Source organism: Tasmannia lanceolata, unplaced genomic scaffold, assembly GCF_043159265.1.
Source record: "Tasmannia lanceolata isolate RefF3 unplaced genomic scaffold, GAP_Taslan_0.1 ptg000004l, whole genome shotgun sequence".
NCBI classification, from domain to species: Eukaryota; Viridiplantae; Streptophyta; class Magnoliopsida; order Canellales; family Winteraceae; genus Tasmannia; species Tasmannia lanceolata.
The window spans coordinates 13,053,868-13,077,252 of record NW_027518681.1 but is presented as its reverse complement, the minus strand read 5'-3'; the positions used below and the strand labels follow the sequence as shown (position 1 = coordinate 13,077,252).

Genomic DNA, 23,385 nt, shown 5'->3' with positions numbered 1-23,385 from the left:
CCATAAATTTGAAAAAAAATAAAGAAATTGTTAAGTGGGAGATAGAAATGGCCAGAGATAAACAAATTGCATAAAAATCCCTGGAAATTAATAGGAGGAAATGGGGGAAAATATCAAATGACCATTGCAGACACCATAGAATTCTTTTACACATTTTCGAATGCAAATCAATAGAATGTGTGCAAAGATATCTACATAAATGTGAATGAGAGGTCCTCAAAATAGTGAAATCTAGGGTTAAGCGAGGTGTAATGTATTTTGGTCAATTATTTCATGTTGCCGTTGACAATTATTTCATCTTCATCTCGTGCAAAGACAACTTGTGTTCTAAGGAAATCAACTCTATCCAAGATTTGAATAGACGGCTTACAAATCCTGCTCAAAATACTCTACAAAATTATGGATAAAATTACCAAATTCAGAAACATTAATCAATTTACCTCGTAGGAAATTTGGTTGGAAGTATCTGAAAAATTAAAAATTTTAAAGCTATGGAGATCTAAAGAGTGAAGTAGATAGAAAAAGGCGAAATTCCTCAAACCCAAGAGGCCCTCCTTTCCCGAATTACGCCAAATTCATCTGGGCTAAATGCAGGTTCTCCATGTTCTACATAAAATAAGTAAACCTTGAATTTAGTAAATTAAGAGAGAGAGAGAGAGAGAGAGAGAGAGAGAGAGAGAGAAAGAGAGAGAGAGAGAGAGTAGGGCGTACACAGAGGTCGGAAATGATAATAGATTTCACCTTCGATTTTCTCCAGTTGCATTCACATCTCCAGTTCAGAAGCCATTTACGCCGAAACTTCAAACCCAGCAAAGATTGTAGAAACTATTGGCTCTATGTAGTGGAATCGGGATTCTTTGGTGTTGAGAGAGGCTTTGATAGGGCAAAGCTTATTTGTTTTAAAATTTTCAAAGTGTTTCCCCGGAAGAGGTTTCAGTAAAGAGAGAAGCTTCGTATGCCAAGATTTTTTTTTCACATAAAATCAAGTTCAAATTAAGAAAATAGTTACAAAATTTATCTGGTTTGATTTTACTTTATGTTGCTTCCTTTACTACAGATTGATGAATTTTTCTATTTTTAACTGATTTTGTTGCTTATTCACCACATATATCTTTGTAATTTCTTCTTCTCCATGCAATTTCCAAGAGGAAACTGTTAGTGAAAGGCATATCTCATCACGGCATTCTCTATTAATGGAAAGCATTGTCATTCCATGAATACTATCATAATACACTATAGCATTCCTTGTATAGAAGATTCTTTGTATATGTTGTTACCTCTTATATCCCTTGTAAAGTATATATACACACATGCATATGAGATGAAACACACTCACAGAAATAAACGTTTTCTCTTCTCTTTCTTTTATCCAGTCAAGTTTATTCACAGAAACAACTACAACTCGCCTAGCCAAAATCGCCTACCCATTGCTTGTACATTAATGTACAGGTTTTTGCCGTCATTAAAATTGCTATCTTGCTTTTTTATAAAGATACTATCCGTGTGAGGATTTTTTACAGTAATGATCAATTTATATGACAATGGTTTGCAGTAATTTCCATCCATTGTGATATCCCAAATAAATGGACTCTGTGGTTTGCAGAAACTTCCAGCCATTGTGAGATCCCAAAGGAATAGAGTCGTGCATTCATGTTCTATGCCAAAGACATGAATTCTTGCATTTCTATGACAATGGTTTCCAATATGCTTCTATTTCTGAAGTCTGTTTTTTACAAGACACACAATTACATGTATATGTGACCTCTCTTTGTCTAATAAAGCATAAAATTCAACTTGTTTTGCCTATTTACCTTTCTTCTGAGAAGCAACCAATTTGGTGTGTGAAGATCATCTATGGCTAAATGGTTACAATCTTAAAATTATTCAGAATTAGCTGGGTGGATATGAAAGTACCAAGAACGCATGATTTTTAGATCGTAGGTGCAATGCACGTACATATTTTCACTAGTAAATTTAAGTTCAAGCTAGCTTACCTATCCATTAAAAAGCCCCATCATAAAACACGACTTCACGGTTACCTATCCACAAGAACAAAAAAAACTTACCAACAATGGCTCTAAAAGTGGAGTGATTGGTAATTATGACATTGAAATGTTTTATGGGAGTCAAATAATACTACCCAACAAATTCAAATCTCTCTCCATATGGAAATTTGCAGACATTCAACATGGCATCAGGTTCTGACCGCCGGTCTGCTTTTCTCATCTCCGAGTTTAGAACTATCTCAAGCACCAATTCCACAAAGCAATGATTCAAACTTCTCAGTCGAGTAAATGAGAGAAACGGTTTTAATCAGATAATCTGATATCTACAAAAGAATCAAAAGGACCAAGTTTATAAGTCGATGACTCAGGTTTCAATCACAATTAACAATCTTAAGGGTTCAATTCAAATGCCAGACATAAAAGAAATTTTATAAATGACACGCTCAGAGGAGACACGAAAACGATGACAAAATAAATCTAATAAATTAGAATGTGAAGAAACATAACATATTCTGAAGCATGAAAGAACATGGCATCAGACAATACGCAAAGTTGTATTCTACATATGAAAGTTCAGTGTAAAGGATAAGATTATTTACATCATTTGCCTTTCCGAAGTGAGATTGTTTACATCATATTCCTTTCCCAAGTGAGTTGATTTTCATTCATAGAATGCAAAATTAAGACGTAATATTTTTCCAAACTGGGTGCATAAATAAGATTGGGTATATTAGAGTGTACACACTAATCTGGAATCCTAACCGAATACGGAAAGAAGACCCAAATCTCAATGAAAGGCACGATAGCCATAATTATGTCGCTCGCCATCGCATCCAAGAAATTCATTGAGGCTATAGATCTGGGTGGTGTTTGTGCCATGCAGTGTGAGGAAATCTTCTATGTCTACTTGGGGTTGGGGACACGTAGTTTGAGGAAATACAAGCTTTCTTAAAACAACTTGTATAGAAAAATTCTGAAACAATTATTCATACCCTAACAAAACTTGGGACAGCAATGGCTTTTATATAGATAAGGTGTTATTTGCTGTCGGCAGGTCAGCAAGTCACCGCCAAATTATTGGAACCTTTTGAAGAAATACACCATTTATTTAACAAAAGATAACCCCCCAATGAAGAGGTTCAAACTCATACGGATAAATTCCTTTTCTGAAAAATACATGAAATTCTAAAATGATGATGATTAGATTGCACAGTTTCAACAACTTTTAAATTTCTATTCACTGTTACCTGGCATCTGGCCACAGTGTACCATTTTAGGTCCTCATTATGATACACTAAAACAATCATTTTGAGGGTTAATTTTCCTCATGCAACGAACACACTTCCATCTATATGTCTCAATTTACAAAAAAAAGAAAAAAATGCCTATACTTTTTGGATTAAATGTCATTTTTATTGAAAATAACTAAATTTCATTCATTTTCTTTGTCTTGCAGGTTGTAGAGGAGTTTGGTTCATTTAGTAACTATTGTTGGAGCTTTGTGAATCACAAACCAATTGTGAATGGATTCCGATATGCACGCCAAGTGCCTGTTAAAACACCAAAAGCTGAAGCCATGAGCAAGGACATGATGCGAAGAGGCTTCCGTTGTGTTGGTCCAACCGTCATTTATTCATTTATGCAAACAGCAGGGATAGTTAATGACCATCTTTCTAGCTGCTTTAGATACAAAGAATGCAATTCAAATTTCAAAGATTGTGAATCCAAGGTTGAGGAGATGATTGCACTAGTAAAAGCAGTAGAGAAGACTTGCTTGTTACTAGCATGACCACGCACACTAATTTAAGAGAGAAGCTTTAAAAGATGGGAAGAGTGAAGTTACTAGTGTTGAGTTAGTTTCTTTTGTAATTGTTGTTTCTGTCATGTTGTTTTTTTTGTAATGTTTGTATCATTTGGACCTAAATAATGTTTCCTTTAGTCGAAATGTTCAATTCGTTATTAATTTGCATTTGAGTTTCAAACTGATAAATTCCAAATTCTTTTGAGTCTAATCATATAATCACCCAACCCCCCAAAAAAAAAAAATGTTTCCTTTAGTCAGAATTTTCCATTCTTTATTAATTTGCATTTGAGTTTCAAACTGATAAATCCCAAATTCTTGTGAGTCTAATCATTTTTTTTTTTGAATGGTAGCAGAATATATTAAATGAAGACTGAGGAAGTCCCCCTTACAGAAACAGAAAAACATAACACTCCCACGGAACTGAAACAGCCCCGGGAGATACAATTAAGGAGGGAGAAAATCATAAAGTTCTAAATCCTATAATCACCCAAATATGTTTGAAGAAAGTAACAAGTTTCTTATTTTTCAGACGTGCTGTCGGACCCCCCACCCCCCCCCCCCACACACACACACACCCACACACACAGACACACACACACCCACACACACCACCACCACCACACACACACACACACACACCAGCTATAGGGACAGTTTAATTTTTCTTTTGCTCTTTCGTAATAGTTTATAGACTAAATATTAATATTTTAGAGCATTATTGTTTATCTAGCTATATCTCAACTCAACTCAACAAAGCCTTTGTCCCAAACTAGTTGGGGTCGGCTAAATGAATCCTTTAGAAAAATCTCATGAAGAAGGTGAATGGAATCTACCCGGCTTTAGTTGGGTTCTTCTACGTGGATCATTTTCTTCCATTCTATATTTTCCAAGGTCTTGTTCTCTGTTATGTTCCTAGCTATCAAGTCTTTCGTCATTGTTTCTACGCAAGTTGTTTCGGTCTGTCCCTACCTCTTTTTACTCCCCAATTTGGCACAAGTCACTTCTTCACACCGGAGCATCCAAAGGCCTACGTCGGATATGTCCAAACCATCTTAAGCGGTGCTCTCTCATTTTCTCCTCAATTGGTGCCACCCCCACCTTTTTACGAATGTCTTCATTTTTAATTCTATCTAACCATGTGTGGCCGCACATCCATCTAAGCATTCGCATCTTCGCTACACTCATCTTATGCACATGTTGCTTCTTGGTGGCCCAACATTCTGAGCCGTACAACATGGCTGGCCTCACAGCTGTCTTATAAAACTTTCCCTTCAACTTGGTAGGGATTTTACAGTCGCACAGAACTCTTGAGGAAAGCTTTCACTTCAACCAACTTACTCTTATTCTATGGTTAACATCCTCTTCAATCTCTCCTTCCTTATGTTTATCTAGCTATATAATTTATATAATAACTTGGATAGAAAAATTCATTGAGGTTATTGATCTGGGTGGTGTTTGTGACATGTAGTTTGAGGAAATCATCTATATCTAGTTGGAAGTTTGAGAAAATGCAAGATTTCTTAAATAAAAACTTGGATAAAAAAATTCTAAAACAATTATTCATACCCTAAAAAAACTGAAATTGTAGCAAAATCATTATATAAATGGAAGCGTATATATCATTGATGTTAGACATAGAAATATGTTTTGAATGTTTGCAATACAAACATGAAGAACGAGAAGATTAAAGAAAAAGAAGAAACTGACTGTAACAGTTGTAGCTGTTAGGCTCGCTTCATCTTGGGTATTGGAACTAGACTTCTCTTGTATACTACTATGAAGTGAGGACTACATATTTGGCAAGGGTCATCTCCATAAGGGCAAAAATCACGCTTTATCCTATCAGGCATTTGGAACTCTTTCAACTCTCTTGTCTTCAGATCATAAGAGAAGACCGTCCATCCCATCCAAAACAGCACCACTTTTGTACCCTCACAGGGCAATGGCCATGGATTCCGAATGTATATACCCTTCTCTCTAAGTATTGTGTCCAATCCAATCAAATACCTCTTCAAAAATTGCTTGTATTCGTTCATGATCCCTATTTCTATCTCTCTGCCTCTGATTATAGTGCAAGCAAGCCTACCTTCCCATTCTCCGATCGTGATATCATATTCCACCGTACCATCTTTAAATGGGATGAGACTGGCAGTGTTTCCATCCGGGTTGAACTCCACAATGTTATTGGAAAGGTAAGGTCTCCAATACAAAAGGCCGCCCATGTAAAATGAATGAAAACCAAGATAAAAGTTCCCAGAGAAGATTATATTCTTTCTAGATACCTCCCACTTGCCTGTTTCCGAAGAGAATACATGGAAGTGCAGTTCAGGTTTGCTCCTACACTCGTTGTCAAGAGGGAGAACTAGTTTATAACAAGGGGTGGGTTTCGACGGGTTGAAAACCAATCCTGCAGCATGTAATATATAGCTTTTCCCAAAGACAGAAATCACATGGGGGTCAGGGATGAAATCCACTTCTCTAGTTACAGGGTTGTAAAAATGTACATTTTACTACTTCTGTTATGACGAATGACAAGCAATCCATTGCACGATGCAATGATCTCATAGTCCATGACACTTGTGTGGAAGAAATCGAGGGAAGACTCTAAATGGACTCAAAAATAAAACGGGTTGGTTTTAGAAATCATGGGTCGGTTGGGTAGGGACCCGACCCAATCCAGGGTCATGTCGGGTTAAAAAAAAAAAACCCGAAATCCGACCTTACTCTCATAAGTGTACTAAGACTTTCTTAAATATCTCTTGAATAACATGGCAATTATTTTTTAATATATTGATATAATTGTTTTCATTGGGCTGATCATGTTTGTGATGTGAAAAAACAATTTCCTTCTTAAATTCATGCACTTGATGATATAAACTTAGATTTTTAGCCTGAAAATTTATTGTTTTCTACAATCTTTGAAATTAGTCATTATCCTACGCTAAATAATAAAAACCCGACCCTACCCAGGCCAACCCGAGAAACTATCTAGGACAGGGTCAGGTTTATGAATCTAGAGTTTTCCCAAGAAAACTAAACCCGACTCAACCCGAGATAATTTCTCGAGTAGGGTAAGGTTCTGGAAAACCCGACTCACCTGACCCGAGTTGAAACCCTACCAACTTATTAGCATTTTCTAATTAAAACAAAGAAATTGAAATCCACATTCCCTTGTTTCAATAACAACACTCTGCTCTTCCTTTTGTACTTTACAATTAGTTTTCGGCCCTGATATTGGCACTACCATGTTTTGATAATGGCCCGAACACTCCTTGTTTTTAGAAACAACAATGTGAGTTCGGTAGTGCCAATACCAGTAGCCTTAATTTTTTTTTTATCCCTTCTCTCTCAACAAATCTCCATAGGATGGACTGCCGTAAAGCTAGAGCCAAAAGTATCATGGGACCTACATAATTGGATGATCTAAGCAATTCATTTGTTGGGCCCCAACTTAAAATCTTCTCCATAGGATGATCCTAACCCACTGATTTAGTGATTTATGGATGGCTAGGTATAGAAACCCCAACAAATTAGTGTTGTAGCTCTTTTTTACTGCAATGTAGCTAGACGTTGTTCCCCGTATTGAAACTCTTCCCAACGCTTCTGATGAAAGTGCTTAACAACGTGTACTAGGGGTGGAACTTGGGTTGGGTTGAAGCCGACCACAATCCAACCCGGACGCGGACCTCTAAACTGTCAACCTGAACCCGACCTGACTCTCAACCCGACGAAGGTTAACCCGGCGCAACCCAAAAAATTAATATCCTGATTTCCCAAGTCAGGTTGGTTCGGGGATGGTGATATGATATCTTTCCCCATTAGGTTTTTATGTTCTAAATAGATAAAATAGAAAAATGGTAAAAAAACATTTATTTTTTTTTACAATTGTCTGGTTTTTAGGTTTCAACTTCCTCAACCCGAACCCCACCCATGTTGTTTCACACAAACCCTACCCGTGTTTTTCAGGTTGAACCCGACACAAGTTACACCCCTAATATTGTGTAGACTACCAATATCAAAATATGGGAGTGCGGATATCATCTCTCTTTAACAATTGCTAAAAAAAATAAAAAGGAAAACACTTTCTAAAACGGAATCCCTTCCTGAAAATAAAGAGAGGGTAAATACGGCCGTTTGATTTGGAAATTTTAACGTGTCTTTAGGATTTGTTGAGATGCGCACCCTACTTTTTTGGTCTATGGGCACGATAAAGGATTATGTTCAACCCCCATATAAAAATGATTAAGAATGAACATAATTATGCTCTCAAGGGGGTCAAATACTACCTTGTTGGATGGTGATTATTTTTGTCATTAGGAAGCCTTTTGTGTGTGTGTGTGTGTGTGGAGACTTAAATCTCTGCATGAAGTCCTTGATCCTAAAGGCTACTGAATAGTTTTAACCATGCTCCCTTTAATTTAGTTGAGAACATTAATTCGGGTGCATTGTTCTGATCATGCACAGTCAAGTGCTAGTGGTTTGCATATTGATTGATACCAAATCTTCTTGTGAAGTTGTGAGTAAAAAAAAGACAATAAGTTCAAAATGAAAGAAATTTACCTTAAAACACACCATAAATGTCTGAAACTCTCTAAAAATTTGACAACTAAGTGAAATAGTGTCACATCATAATTTCATTATCCCCTAGATATGGTAGTTATAGCAAGTTAAATATGGATAAATAATCACAGCAATGCTCACAAAGTTAGCACTCGTTCCACCACAGTATCGGTAAAATCAATGGACAAACTATAACTCATTATTTATTTCTCTAGTATTTCTATCAGCAATTGGCAAATGCTTTACATGTCTTGAAATAAAACAGTCAAAAGAACAATCGATGTAGAGATAAAGAGCAAGAGAGAATACCTAGGGTTGTGAAGTGGGCGTGACTATGGTTTCATGCGATGGTTGTTCTTGTGCAGCTAGTATTTTGGCTGCCATAAATTTGAAAAAAATAAAGAAATTGTTAAGTGGGAGACAGAAATGGCCAGAGATAAACAAATTGCACAAAAATCCCTGGAAATTAATAGGAGGAAATGGGGGGAAATATCAAATGACCATTGCAGACACCATAGAATTCTTTTACACATTTCAAATGCAAATCAATAGAATGTGTGCAAAGATATATCCAAATAAGTGTGAATGAGATGGCCCCCAAAATGGTGAAATCTAGAGTTAAGCGAGGTGTATTGTATTTGGCCAATTATTTCATGTTGCCGTAGACAATTATCAAATGACCATTGCAGAAACCATAGAATTCTCTTACACATTTTAGAATGCAAATCAATAGAATGTGTTCAAAGATATCCACATAAATGTGAATGAGATGGTCCTCAAAATAGTGAAATCTAGGGTTAAGGGAGGTGTATTGTATTTTGGTCAATTATTTCATGTTGCCGTTGACAATTATTTCATCTTCATCCCGTGCAAAGACAACTTGTGTAGATCGTCATTTAGGTGTCTGGTTCTAAGGAAATCGACTCTATCCAAGATTTGAATAGACGGCTTACAAATCCTGCTCAAAATACTCTAGAAAATTATGGATAAAATTACCAAATTCAGAAACATTAATCAATTTACCTCGTAGGAAATTTGGTTGGAAGTATTTGAAAAATTAAAAATTTAAAAGCTATGGAGATTTAAAGAGTGAAGTAGATAGCAAAAGGCAAAATTCGTCAAACCCAAGAGGCCCTCCTTTCCCGAATCACACCAAATTCATCTGGGCCAAATGCAGGTTCTCCATGTTCTACATAAAATAAGTAAACCTTTAGTAAATCAAAAGAGAGAGAGAGAGAGAGAGAGAGAGAGAGAGAGAGAGAGAAGCAATGGGGCGTACACAGAGGTCGGAAATGATCATAGATTTCACCTTCGATTTTCTCCAGTTGCATTCACATCTCCAGAAGCCATTTATGCCGAAACTTCAAACCCAGCAAAGATTGTAGAAACTATTGGCTCTATGTCGTGGAATCGGGATTCTTTGGTGTTGAGAGAGGCTTTGATAGGGCAAAGCTTTTATTTGTTTTAAAATTTTCAAAGTGTTTCCCCTGAAGAGGTTTCAGTAAAGAGAGAACCTTCGTATGCCAAGATTTTTTTTTCACATAAAATCAAGTTCAAATTAAGAAAATAGTTAACAAATTTATCTGGCTTGATTTTAATTTATGTTGCTTTCTTTCCTACAGATTGATGATTTTTTCTATTTTTAACTGATTTTGTTGCTTATTCACCACGTATATCTTTGTAATTTCTTCTTCTCCATGCAATTTCCAAGAGGAAACTGTTAGTGAAAAGCATATCTCATCACGGCATCACGGCATTCACTATTAAAGGAAAGTACAGCTCGTCACAGCATTGTCATTCCATGAATACTATATTCATACACTATAGCATTCCTTGAATAGAAGATTCTTTGTATATGTTGTTACCTCTTATATCCCTTGTAAAGTATATACACACACACACATGTATATGAGATGAAACACACTCACAGAAATAAACGTTTTCTCTTCTCTTTCTTTTGTCCAGTCAAGTTTATTCACAGAAACAACTACAACTCGCCTAGCCAAAATCGCCTACCCATTGCTTGTACATTAATGTACAGGTTTTTGCCGTCATTAAAATTGCTATCTTGCTTTTTTATAAAGATACTATTCATGTGAGGATTTTTTACAGTAATGATCAATTTATATGACAATGGTTTGCAGTAATTTCCATCCATTGTGATATCCCAAATAAATGGACTCTGTGGTTTGCAGAAACTTCCAGCCATTGTGAGATCCCAAAGGAATAGAGTCGTGCATTCATGTTCTATGCCAAAGACATGAATTCTTGCATTTCTATGACAATGGTTTCCAATATGCTTTTATTTCTTAAGTCTGTTTTTTACAAGACAAACATAATCACATGTATATGTGACCTCTCTTTGTCTAATAAAGCATAAAATTCAACTTGTTTTGCCTATTTACCTTTCTTCTGAGAAGCAACCAATTTGGTGTGTGAAGATCATCTATGGCTAAATGGTTACAATCTTAAAATTATTCAGAATTAGCTGGGTGGATATGAAAGCACCAAGAACGCATGATTTTTAGATCGTAGGTGCAATGCACATACATATTTTCACTAGTAAATTTAACTTCAAGCTAGCTTATCTATCCATAAAAAGCCCCATCATAAAACACAACTTCACGCTTACCTATCCACAAGAAAAAAAAAACTTACCAATAATGGTTCTAAAAGTGGAGTGATTGGTAAGTATGACATTGAAATGTTTTATGGGAGTCTAATAATACTACCCAACAAATTCAAATCTCTCTCCATATGGAAATTTGCAGACATTCAACATGGCATCAGGTTCTGACCGCCCGTCTGCTTTTCTCATCGCTGAGTTTAGAACTATCTCAAGCACCAATTCCACAAAGCAATGATTCAAACTTCTCAGTCGAGTAAATGAGAGAAATGGTTTTAATCAGATAATCTGATATCTACAAAAGAATCAAAAGGACCAAGTTTATAAGTCGATGACTCGGGTTTCAATCACAATTAACAATCTTAAGGGTTCAATTCAAATGCCAGACATAAAAGAAATTTTATAAATGACACGCTCAGAGGAGACTCGAAAACGATGACAAAATAAATCTAATAAATTAGAATGTGAAGAAACATAACATATTCTGAAGCATGAAAGAACATGGCATCAGACAATACGCAAAGTTGTATTCTACATATGAAAGTTCAGTGTAAAGGATAAGATTATTTACATCATTTGCCTTTCCGAAGTGAGATTATTTACATCATATTCCTTTCCCAAGTGAGTTGATTTTCATTCATAGAATGCAAAATTATGATGTAATATTTTTCCAAACTGGATGCATAAATAAGATTGGGTATATTAGAGTGTACACACTAATCTGGAATCCTAACCGAATACGGAAAGAAGACCCAAATCTCAATGAAAGGCACGGTAGCCATAATTATGTCGCTCGCCATCGCATCCAAGAAATTCATTGAGGCTATAGATCTGGGTGGTGTTTGTGACATGCAGTGTGAGGAAATCTTCTATGTCTACTTGGGGTTGGGGACACGTAGTTTGAGGAAATACAAGCTTTCTTAAAACAACTTGTATAGAAAAATTCTGAAACAATTATTCATACCCTAACAAAACTGGAATTGCAACAAAATAATTATATAAATAGAAACGTATATATCATTGATGTTAGACAATGAAATATCTTTTGAATGGTCAGAATACAAATGTGAAGAACAAGAAGATAAAAGAAAAAGAGAAAACTAACCGTGGCTGTTAGGCTTATTCGTCTTGGGTATTGAAACTGGACTTTTCTTGGACACTATGAAGTCGGGGCAGCGATCTTCATAAGGGACATCTTTATAAGGGGTAAAACAATGCTTAATCATATCATGCATTTTGAACTCTCTCAACTCTCCTGTCTCCGGATCATAAGAGAAGACTGTCCTTTTCATCCAAAACAACACTGCATTTCCACTCTCGCAGGGCAATGGCCATGGATTCTGAATGTACACACCCCTCTCTCCTAGTATTGTATCCAATTCAATCGAATACCTCTTTGAAAATTGCCGATGTTCGTTCATGGTCCATATCTCTATCTCCGTGTCTCTGATTATAGTGAAAGCAAGCCTACCTTCCCATTCTCCAATCGCAATTCTATTTTCTGTCCGAACACCACCTTCAAATGGGATGAGTCTGGGATGATTTTCATAGGGGCCGAACTCATTGGAATGGTAAAATTGAGAATACATAAATGGGATGAGACTCACACCATTTCCATCCGGGTCAAACTCCATAATCTGATAGGAACGGAAAGGTCTCCAATACAAAAGGCCGCCTATGGAAAATGATCGAAATGGGAGATAAAATGAGCCGATGATCTTTGCTCTAGATACCTCCCACTTACCCGTCTTTGAAGAGAATACTTGGAAGTGCATTTCAGGTTTGTCTCTATACTCTTGGACAAGAGGGAAAACTAGTTTATAACAAGGAGAGGGTTTTGATGGGTCGAAAGCCAATCCTGCAGCATAGATCAATGCTTTGCCCTCTGGAGGAGGGTCAGGGATGAAATCCACTTCTCTTGTTACAGGGTTATATATGCAGATTTTCCTACTTATTGCATGACAAAAGACGAGCAATCCATTGCATGATGCAATGATATCATAACAGAATCCCATACAGTCGGGTTTGTTGATAGGATTTCCATTAGCATGGAGGAATGACCAATTTTTATAGTCACAAAAGATGAGGTTTAGGGGTGTTGGCAAGGTATTAGAGATTCGTATTTTCCATCTTTTGCATACGGATTTGAATCTCAATAGAGACTTCAAAGGGAGGCGAGGAAGGATATGAACATCAATTATGTCTTCAGGGAGGAATTCTCCTTCTGATTTCTTCTCCATCTCCATATTTCTTCTTCGAATATAATATTGGGGTCTCAGGGAAGATAAGAATGGTGGGAGAGATTTTAAATATTTCTTGGGAAATTCAAGCAAACATTCTTCACATTTGAGTATTTGAGTAACAGAGGCTTAGTTGTGGGAAGAAAAAGTTATAAACGCTTACCTGGGATCGCTGCACTTCATAGTATTAGTATGCAATAAAAGAACCTCGCTAGCCGGGTCAGGGTTTTGCTTTTTCTTAGGGTTAGGGTTAGGGTTTCCGCTCTAAACTCAGGATTCCATTGGAACCTGCTATACGTTGTAATGCTTTCTTTTGTTGTGTCTGTGGACTGTGGTAGGGGGGTCCTTGCTCTAACCCCAGCTTACCAAATAAAAAAACAAGGGTTTCAAGGTTGTTTGAAGCTTTGGCCCTCTTTGGATTGTAGGGAATTTTTTTTTTTCTTTGGAAAAGTTTGGAAAGGAAAAACATTTCTAAAAGTTCTTACCTTTTTTTAGAAGGAGAAAAAAAAAGGGATAATTACATTTACACCCCCTCTAGTTTCTGACACATCCACTTCTACCCCTATAGTTTAAAACGTGACAAATACACCCCTGTAGTTTCAATTTGTTTAAGATTTGCCCCCTCAGCTGAAGGTTCGTCTATAGATTAAAGGGTTAGGATGATCCGATGGAGCCGATTTTTTGGGCACACCTTATCTATGTCAGGACTCATCAAATGAACGCTTTGGATCATCCAAATAATGTGGGCCCATACCCGAATCCAAACACTACCAAAAAATCATCCAAATAATGTGGGCCCACATTGTTTGGATGATCCAAAGCGTTCATTTGATGGGTCCTGACATAGATAGGGTGTGCCCAAAAAATCGGCTCCATCGGATCATCCTAACCCTTCAATCTATTGACGAACCTTCAACTTAAGGGGGAAACCTTAAACAAATTGAAACTACAGGGGTGTATTTGTCACGTTTTAAACTATAGGGGTGGAAGTGGATGAAACTAGAGGGGGTGTAAATGTAATTATCCCAAAAAAAAATAAAAAAGGAGATCAAGTTGCCTGTAGAGACATTCAGATTTAGTCATAACCTTAATATCCCTATCTTGGGATTTTTCTATTCTCTTCTGCTCCTTTGACAATAGTTTTAAATAGGAATGATAGCATGAGAGGCCTTAAAATAAGAAGCCCTATCTAGGCCCACCCATATGGCATCAGTGCATACAAGCCATTTAGATGGTAGGCCCTACCATGGATAGGAAAGACAAAAAAATAGTCGTCTTTATTGAAGATCACAGCTATCAAATCAATGGATTGCAAATGAACGATTAGCATTTAAGCTGATTGATCGAATGGCTACGAATACTCGATCAGAGGGACTTCCACTTTGTGCCAACTCCAATCTCCGGATGCTTGAGTGAATGATCGGGATCATGCTGACATCATGGGGGTGGGCCCAAGTCAAGCTTCTTATGCTCTTCCCTATGATTAGAGCTTCCCCTACTATCATTTCCTTTCAAATGATATTCTCATCCCTCCAATTTGATATTGGTACCCCCTCTTTTCTGTAAAATTTCTGATACACACAGTTGTAAACGGCAAAATCTAAGTATCTTGGCTATAAATAAGGAGAAATTATATGATGCCCGACCGTTAAGAAACAAGGGCGGAGAGAGAGAAACTCCCCACCCTTGATTTCCTATCCAACAAAAAGTCAAAAATTGAGGCTTTTGTTGGATCATAAATCAAAGGTGGGGAGGATTCTCTCTCTCTCTCTCTCTCTCTGCCCTTGTTTCTTGACGGTCGGGAATCATATAAAATCTCATAACTAAGAGCTCATCAGTCTGATTAAGATCTTTCTGGGATAATATGCCAAAACCAAGATAAGGACTAGCTTCCCATTCTCTACTTGTTTTTTTTCCATTTCCTAACCCTAAATTAAGAAGCTCAATCCATAGTAAAAATCCATGGCTTCTTGGCTACGTGATCAATAAACGTTACGCACATCAAGGACTCCGAAGGCAAAATCAGGTTAACTTTGGTGAGCTGAGATTGACGGGATGATTTTTTTTCAAAAAATTGAATTGGGTGAGTTAAACGAGTTTTTTATTGACCCAATAGTGCTGAAACTGAGTTGAATTGGACGAGTCAATGATTGATCCAGTGAGTTTTATAACAAGAATGTAGATTAATATTTTCAAAGATGGGGTCAGTTCAGCCAAGGGCATTTTGGCATTAGGATTGGTTCAAACTCCAGACTTGGGGAGAAATGAAGTGAGCTTCCAAAATGAAATTGAAACAGAAAAAACAGGGCAAACTTGGGGAGGTGTGAGTGTTATTAAAATGTTTGGTGAATGAGAACATCAAATGGAGAAAGGTCACATGCTTCAAAAACATCTCACATGGGAATGGGCCTCAAGTTCTTAGATGCTCTTTGACCCAACATGGAAAAGAAGCAACAAACACTGTCATATGGATAAGAGAAGTCAGACCCTCCAACCCAACCACCAAAGACCAAGAAAATCCGTCTCCTCTCTTGAAGAATCCTTGAAAGAGACTCTTTTAACCCTTTTCCTTTTTTTTCCCCTAAACATAAAAGAGGATAAATATCACAAGATTCACCTTCTAAGTGCATTCTAAACCATATTTATGAGAAGTTAGTGGCAACACCACTGTGAGACACCGTAGGATTGGTCCTATCCATGGGATATCAACATGATCTGGACCGTTGATCTTGTAGGCTCTATTTACCATGAAGACGTCCATCATTATTGAATTTGGACCGTTGTGATTTCATTTTATACCCATTTTATTTGCTGGTCAATGATCAGATATTAAGAACCTTCCTGTTAAATCAATTTTGGGTAATGGAAGTGTCCAAGGAGGGCTCCACTATTTCGACAGTTCAGATCAATCAAATTGGCCTGGTGGAAATGCTTCCATTGTAAGGAGAAGAAAGACACAATGGGGGTGGAAATGGCTGAAAAGGAATGGATGTTGGACTCCCTTTGTTCCCTGTGAAATGTATGCCTTATATATATAAATAAATCACAAATTTTGATAGGGAAATGATATCTGGACTCCCTTTGTTTGATACACACCACTTCATTGACGGGTTACTAATGATAGCATTTTAGAAGATAGACAGAAAAGACGGTGGCAATTATCATAACAATGGAGTGTGGATATCATATCCCATTTGATATTGTAAGTAAATTTTCTCCCAGGATTTTTGTACCTTTCAAGGTTTTGTTGTGTGCCTCGAACCATAAAAAATCAGAGTATATAATCCCAAACTCTAAAACAAAACTCATGCAATTGTCTCTCCATTTCTTGTCTTACTAAAGAAATAAAACCCATCAATTCAATTGCAACTACAGAGCCAAGGATTTATCAAAACAATGGCGTGTGGATATCATTTCTCATCTGCGATTATAAATAAATTTTCTCCCCAGAGATTTTGTACCTGTCAAGGTTTTGTTGTTTGCCTCAAACAAATAAAAAATAGAGTACATAATCTCAAGGAAAACACTTTGAAACTCTAAAACAAAACCCATATGCAATTTTCTCTTCATTTCTTGTCCAAAGAAATAAAGCCCATCAATTCAATTGCAACTACAGAGACAAAGGATTTCTACATTTGAAGCTGATTGAGAACAAACCCAAAAAGGGTTTTAATTATAACAAAAAAGAACGAAAATTTCCTAGTAAAAGAAAGAGAAGAAAATTAGTCTCCCACCATTCATGGAAGGATCATTTACAAACCCAACACCAATCCCAAACGCGTAGAAAGCTACCCACGCATCTAGAGAAGCAGCTCCAAAACCATCACAATAAACCCAAAAAAATAGAGTAAAACTACTCCCAATGAATGCACCAGAGGTAAAACTAGGGTCCCAAAGACATAGAAAGAGAAACAATACAATCCCTGATCGAGCAAAACTAGGAACCTGCAAATGCGCAAATAGAGCAGGGAGAGGAAACTGCTGACCAGAGAACAACACAAGTTCTTCTTTGTCATCCCTTTATTCCTTCCCTAATATAACTCGTAACTCCAACTAGTTTAACTAAATTCTCTGCTTTCCACTCCCAAGTGTGAGCTCCAAATCATCCACCCCAATCTCATGAATCCTCTCTCCTTCCCAAGGCTTCACCCTCCCGCTCTCGAATTCAAATTCCGAAGCTCGCCCCCTCTCCACTGTTAGCCCCCACCCAATCCCTCCAGGTAGTGTCTCCGCCGAAAAATTATGTTGAGCAATTGGGTTCACTAAATTGAAGGTTGGGGACGAAGGAGCGGTGGTGGCAGGTGGACCCGTTTGGAAGCTAACCCATCTTCCCGAATCGACAGTAGAGGCATCAGACTCATCACATTCTGGTATTGTGGCAGGGGTGAGATGGTGGCGACGAGTGGGGCTTGAGGGGGCAGAGGCGGCGAAGAGAGGGTGTCTGAATGTGGCGAATGAGCTGTTGACGAGTGAGTCCCAATCGGGTTTTTGCTTTTTGGCTCGTGAGGTTGGGGAGGAGAGAGGGGGAGTTACGGGTGCGCTGTTGGAGATTCGTAGAGGGGGGAGGGAGGAAGGGATGGATGCGAGGTTTTGGAGGAATGGGAGGAGGTATGAGGAAGTGTTGGCATCGAAATGAGATGGGCTTGGGAAGGATGATGATGATGGGCTGGCATGGTATGAAGGGGCTGGGCTTGGGAAGGATGAAGATAGTGGGCTTGGTTGGTGTGATGAACAAGGGCTTATGTTTGTTGAAGTGCCTGCGATTTCGGATGATGGTGGTTTGCATCCCTGTTAAGAGGAAAAGTGAAGAGGGGCAGAAGTAAAGGTTAAAAAAGGAAATTGAAAAGGAAGAGAATAGATATTTGAGTGTAATATAATGGAAAAACAATTGATATATCAAAGAAATGACATTTTTTGTTTGAGATTAGAGAATGTGGTTTTTCAAGAACTGATAAAGAAAATGAATTGAGGAGCTCAGATCAGATCTGGGAGTTTATTGATTCTAGTGAACTTTTCTTCTTTGAAGTTAGAAATGAGGAGAAACTTATTTGATATTTAGTAGATTTTCATGAAAGAAAAGAGGGGTCAAAGAGGCGAAACATGCTAAATTTGGTTACTGAAATAGAAGATGCAAAGAAAAGAATAGCATTACCCAAGCAAGAAACCAAAATCGGTATGAGCTTTTGTAATTCTCATGCAGTAAATAGAAATAAATAGGAAAAAGGCTACAAACCAATTCTTTAAAAAAACAAAAGAGAGAAAAAGATCAAAATCATACAAGTCCCAGATAAAAGAAAACAGAGAGAAGCAAAAGAAGAAATACGAGCTCAAAATAAATGCAACAAACAAAAATCCATATCAAGAAAAAAAATTCTCCCAACAGAAACCCACATCAGCTCAAGCGATTTACAAGATCAAAACAATCAAAATGAAATGAAACACCAGACCCACAAAGACTACACTGATTTTGCTCCAGCAAATTCCTTGGTCAAACCCCAAGAATTAGAAAAGAAAATACAAAGGACCCAAATGTCTAAACGTGAGAGATCGACTGAGAAACAGACAACGCATCCAAGGACAATGAGAACACATCCAAAACTCACCCATCAACGAGAATCATGGACACTGCTCTCTACTGACCAGAAACAACATCTCAAAGTGTACCCACAAAACCAAAAGAACAAAAAAAATAAAAATTCATCAATTTAATTACGAAAAACATAACTTAGAAATGTTACCTATCAAAACAAAACATACACAAAATCACATAAAAAATATCTCCAACAACACAAATAAACCGAAAAAAAAAAGATATGCGTTGCTCATCCTAAAAAAAAAAGGATGGCTAAAAACGCATCACATCTCGACTAATCTACCAGAAAAAAAAAGCTAAAAAAGAACAAAAAATTAAAAAAAATCCCCATTTTTTCATACAGTGAATCCACGCATAGGAAAAGAAAAACAATTCACACCAAGAACACCCAGATTTTATTTTATTTTTAATAACAAAAAGTAGAAAAGAAAAAACGCGTTCAAACTATCCACCAAACCAGAAAATTGTAAACATAAAATCAAGCTAAAAGGAGAAATAATCAAATGTAAAACCCCAAAATAAATCTAATCAAATCCAAATCCAAATATATAAAGCAAAAAAAAAAACCCCAAATTCCATAACCCAAAAGAGATCGAACCATCCCCACCCAAATCTCACCCATCTATAAAATCCCATCTCCCACCCCACCCACAAAAACCCAATTGAAACCAAAAACCAACGACAAAACCAAAACCCCAAATTCCATAACCCAAAAGAGATTAAACTATCCCGCATCACCTTCAAAAACTCAATAAAACAAAAAAGAAGGAGGAAATCCAATCTCTAAAACTAAATCAAAACCTCCAAAACAAGAAGAAGAAAAAAAACAAGAGGAAGGAGTACCTTTCTATAGGTGGTTCCATCTTCTTCAACAGTCCACCCAGCTTCAGCACAAAGTGCTTTCAAGACCTCGTTATTGTCACAATGTTTAGGTAGCTTATAATTACCGAGGGCCCTCAAACCAGAGTAGATCTTTGCAGCAATCGCCCTTCTCCTCCTCTCTCTCCTCTTGTTATTTTCCCTCTCCTTCCACGTGGGTAGCCTACCTGATGATCCCCCTGAAGTCATATCTCTCTCTATTCTATCTTTTTTGATGATTTGGGTTTTTTTAACAAGGTAGAATAGAAGAGGGGTTTTTGATGATTTGGGTATTTTGCTTCTCTATATTTGCCTTTGCTGGTTTGGGTTTGTTTTCTAGAAGAAGGAAGAAAAAGAGTAGCCGAAAAAATGGGTGTTTCTTCTGCTTCTCTCTTCTCTCTCTTCTCTTTCTTTTTGCAGAGAGTCGTTGCAGGCGACTCACGAGGAGTACGTTTTCTTTATTGGAAGTAGATTAGATAGATTCTTCTCCCATTTTGAGAGAGAGAGAGAGAGACGTTTTCTCAAATAAAACGTCTAAGAAACGCGTTTGTTGACAAAAACTGCTTTATTGACTAAACCATCTTCTCCAACATTTAATATCTTTGAGCAATATTATGGAAAGAGATTTGCTAGTGTCGATCGAAGAAAGCATTTCGCGGATGGTCTGTTGCATGTGAGAGCAGTCACACAGCCACTTTTTCGCGGTTGGCCTTTTGTTATGTGAGACCATTTGGGGGTTGGTTTTTTCTTAGGTGCCTAATCGGCCTTGAAACAAATAAACAAAGAAAAAAGATAGAAAAGAGAAGGCGATGGTTGATTAGATGCAGCCGGACCTTCTAATAGCTCAATTCGAGAGGAGTGACAGCTCTCCAAGAAAATGTTTCTTTTGTTGCTATAAAAACTATCTTCTTCGCCATTTCATTGAAATACAAGAACTTAAATACAAGGACAAAGAGAATACCGCATACATCGCAAAAAGCATTTCCCAAATGGCTTGTTGCATATCGGAGCAGCCACCTCGTGCATGAATACAAAATCTGCTGAAAAGTGTGCTTGTGTGGCCTCTGATATGCAACAGGCCATCCACGAAATGCCTTTAGCGATAGACGCTAGCAAATCCCAAGAAACTAGCACCCATAAACTCTAAAACACATACCCACAGACCTTAAATGCATAATCCTACAATGACTACCTTCAACTACCTCCCATTCACCATACCATATACCAATCACTTTTGCATGTGAGAACAGCCACATAGGTTGGCTTTTTGGCATATTTTGTCTTATTCATTGATCTAAGGTGGTTATTCTCACGTGCAAAAGCCAGCTGCGAAATTGCCTCACAAATCTTTTTTTTTTTTAGATGTAAACTGGGCCCTAAAACAATATCTGCTTTCAATTTTTAGCAGAAAAGTTGGTGTAAATTTTGTTTTAGGCCAATTTTATGTAGATAGAAATTTACCCTATTTTAGGTTGATGGAATCGGAGACTTGAAAATAATAAGAGTAGCGGCCATGGGCTCCTTTCTACTTTCGCCTGCTTATTTTTTCTCATTGAAATATCGGATTTGCTACGGACCATGGCAGAAAGGCATTTTTAGACTGACCGTTGCATGTGAGACAGGCCACGAGAGATGAATTAAATGAATAAGACAAAATCTGCTAAAAATTGAGCCTGCCCTGCTGCTCTCACATGCAACAGCCAGTCGCAAAATACTTTCCTATGGTCCCTAGCAAATCCCTTGAAAAAATTATACCTGCAACATTAAAAAGTGATTTGCTAGATTCCACGGAAAGCCATTTCGCGGCAGGCTTTTGCATTTGAGAAGAGCCACCAAATCTGTCAAAAAATCAACCAGTGTGGCTGTTCTCACATGCAAAAGCCTGGTGCGAAATTGCTTTAAGTAAATTTGCCTAGCAATTCCGAGAATTGATCTAATTTCTTTAACAAAGTTTTAAAAACAAACTACTTTCCGTATATATAGACTTCATTATCTGGTTTGTTAAGCAATATCATAGGTTTGAAACCCCACCGGGTTCTGAAATAAAACGGCTTATAAACGCGTTTGCTAGCAAAACAATGTTTTACTGAGTAGACAATCTCTGCTCTGTTTGGATGCCGGGGTTTTTTTTTTTTCCTGGGATTTCTGTGGGTAAAGGTAGGAGACAAAAGAGGGGACAAGCATTAATTAGAGAAAGATATTATGATGAGTGGAGAGAGGGGGTAAAGAGAGAAAGAGAGAACACCTTTTCAAGACAAGATTTTGCTGATGTCAGCAAGAAAAAGCTGATGTGACCACTAAACCTTTACCCACATAAATCTTGGGAACAAAAAAAACCCAGCAACCAAACAGAGCATTTATAGGCAATACTTTCCGCAAATAATATGCGTGCCGAGGTGGGCCCCACTTCTACATTTACGCACTCATATTTTTCATGGGAAAAGAAACTCTAGGGAGAATTGGGCTAAGGTTTTTCAGCAGGTTTTAAAAAGAAACGTTTTTTGTGCATAGATTGCATGATTAGGAATGAGATTCAATAAAACGCGTTTCAGAGAGAACCTAGGAGACTGGTGCTTTTAGAAGGAAATGACCACAATAGCCATGTAGTGAGAGAGTAAATTCCGTGTGGCTGTGTTGGGTCCGGTTGAAGATAACCCTACTTCAACTTGAGATTGCATTCCCTCATCCCTAATATTATGAAAAATATTTTCATAAAAAAGTTGTCAAATGCTTGAAAACTCATTTTTCATATAAATTTTTTCCAAGATAAAATTTCCCTGCATCCAAAATTCCAAACAGACGAAGTTTCTAATAACAAAATCTACTAAACTGCACCTCTAAAATCTAAATATTCATTATTGGGAATTTTAACTCACTCTAGGGGCATATCTGTCTTTCACCCCCAACATTGGTAATGAATTTTTACTGTTCATATTGGGATTTGGTTGGCAATTACCAAGAAAGACATTTCACTGCTCACTTCGGAGGAGAGAAAAGTAGAGAACAGCCACCTCATATGAATCAATAATAAGACAAAATTTGGCACGTGTGGCTATTCTCTCTTCTTCAAAAGTGACCCGCAAAATGGCTTTCCGCCAAATTGCCTAGCAAATCCCATTCTTAATAACCAATAGGCATTTACTAGGGAATTTCGCAGAAGGCTATTTCGCGGGTGACTTTTTCAGGAGAGACAAGCCACCTCAGATGAATAAATGAACTAAGACAAAATCTGCTTAAAAGTAATCCTGTGTAGCTGTTATCTCCTGCAAAGTGAGCCGGAAATCGGATCAGAAATGCACAAACAACGAGCTATGTATGTTGGTGGGTCCCACTCGTAGCGAAAGAAAATTTTTTTTTCAATCTTCTTTCTTCCCCAGTGCAGAGCTCAGCAGTTTCAGGGGTACACGCGTCGGAGAAGTAGGGGACCACAAGAACCCACGCGTGTAGTCGGTCTGCATCTGAGTCGAGGCGTCGAATCCGACACGTGTTGTGGCCCCACGATGATGCAGAAACCAGAGTGGCACTGAATTGGTCGTCAATTCTCAGTCTTCCGAAAATACCCCTAGAAAAGGGCAAAATAACATAAATCTCCCCATTGGACATGAAGTTGTTAATGATTGATGGTTTAAGGACGAAAATACCCTCAAGCTGATCGAAGATGGATTAATTGTAGCACACTCCTTACTTTTGTCACTGGC

General features: G+C 37.5%; 2 protein-coding genes and 2 non-coding genes across 4 annotated transcripts; all 4 read right to left on the bottom strand.

Moving 5' to 3' along the window:
• Nucleotides 1-1,959: 1,959 nt before the first annotated feature.
• On the bottom strand, nucleotides 1,960-13,624 carry LOC143875558 (putative F-box protein At3g10430). Its single transcript, XM_077377134.1, has 3 exons — nucleotides 12,102-13,624; nucleotides 8,680-8,747; nucleotides 1,960-2,329 (listed from the first exon to the last, which is right to left on the bottom strand). Exons 1-2 carry the CDS (start codon nucleotides 13,240-13,242, stop codon nucleotides 8,680-8,682), a joined length of 1,209 nt encoding a protein of 402 aa, XP_077233249.1. The 5' UTR covers nucleotides 13,243-13,624; the 3' UTR covers nucleotides 1,960-2,329.
• On the bottom strand, nucleotides 2,535-2,618 carry LOC143876313 (small nucleolar RNA R16). The gene has a single exon (XR_013250369.1). It is a non-coding gene; the product is annotated as a small nucleolar RNA R16 (small nucleolar RNA).
• LOC143876312 (small nucleolar RNA R16) lies at nucleotides 11,497-11,580 on the bottom strand. The gene has a single exon (XR_013250368.1). It is a non-coding gene; the product is annotated as a small nucleolar RNA R16 (small nucleolar RNA).
• Nucleotides 13,625-16,773: 3,149 nt separating the features above from the next.
• LOC143875557 (protein BZR1 homolog 1-like) lies at nucleotides 16,774-20,201 on the bottom strand. The gene is made up of 2 exons (XM_077377133.1): nucleotides 19,673-20,201; nucleotides 16,774-18,024 (listed from the first exon to the last, which is right to left on the bottom strand). Exons 1-2 carry the CDS (start codon nucleotides 19,895-19,897, stop codon nucleotides 17,299-17,301), a joined length of 951 nt encoding a protein of 316 aa, XP_077233248.1. The 5' UTR covers nucleotides 19,898-20,201; the 3' UTR covers nucleotides 16,774-17,298.
• Nucleotides 20,202-23,385: the final 3,184 nt, after the last annotated feature.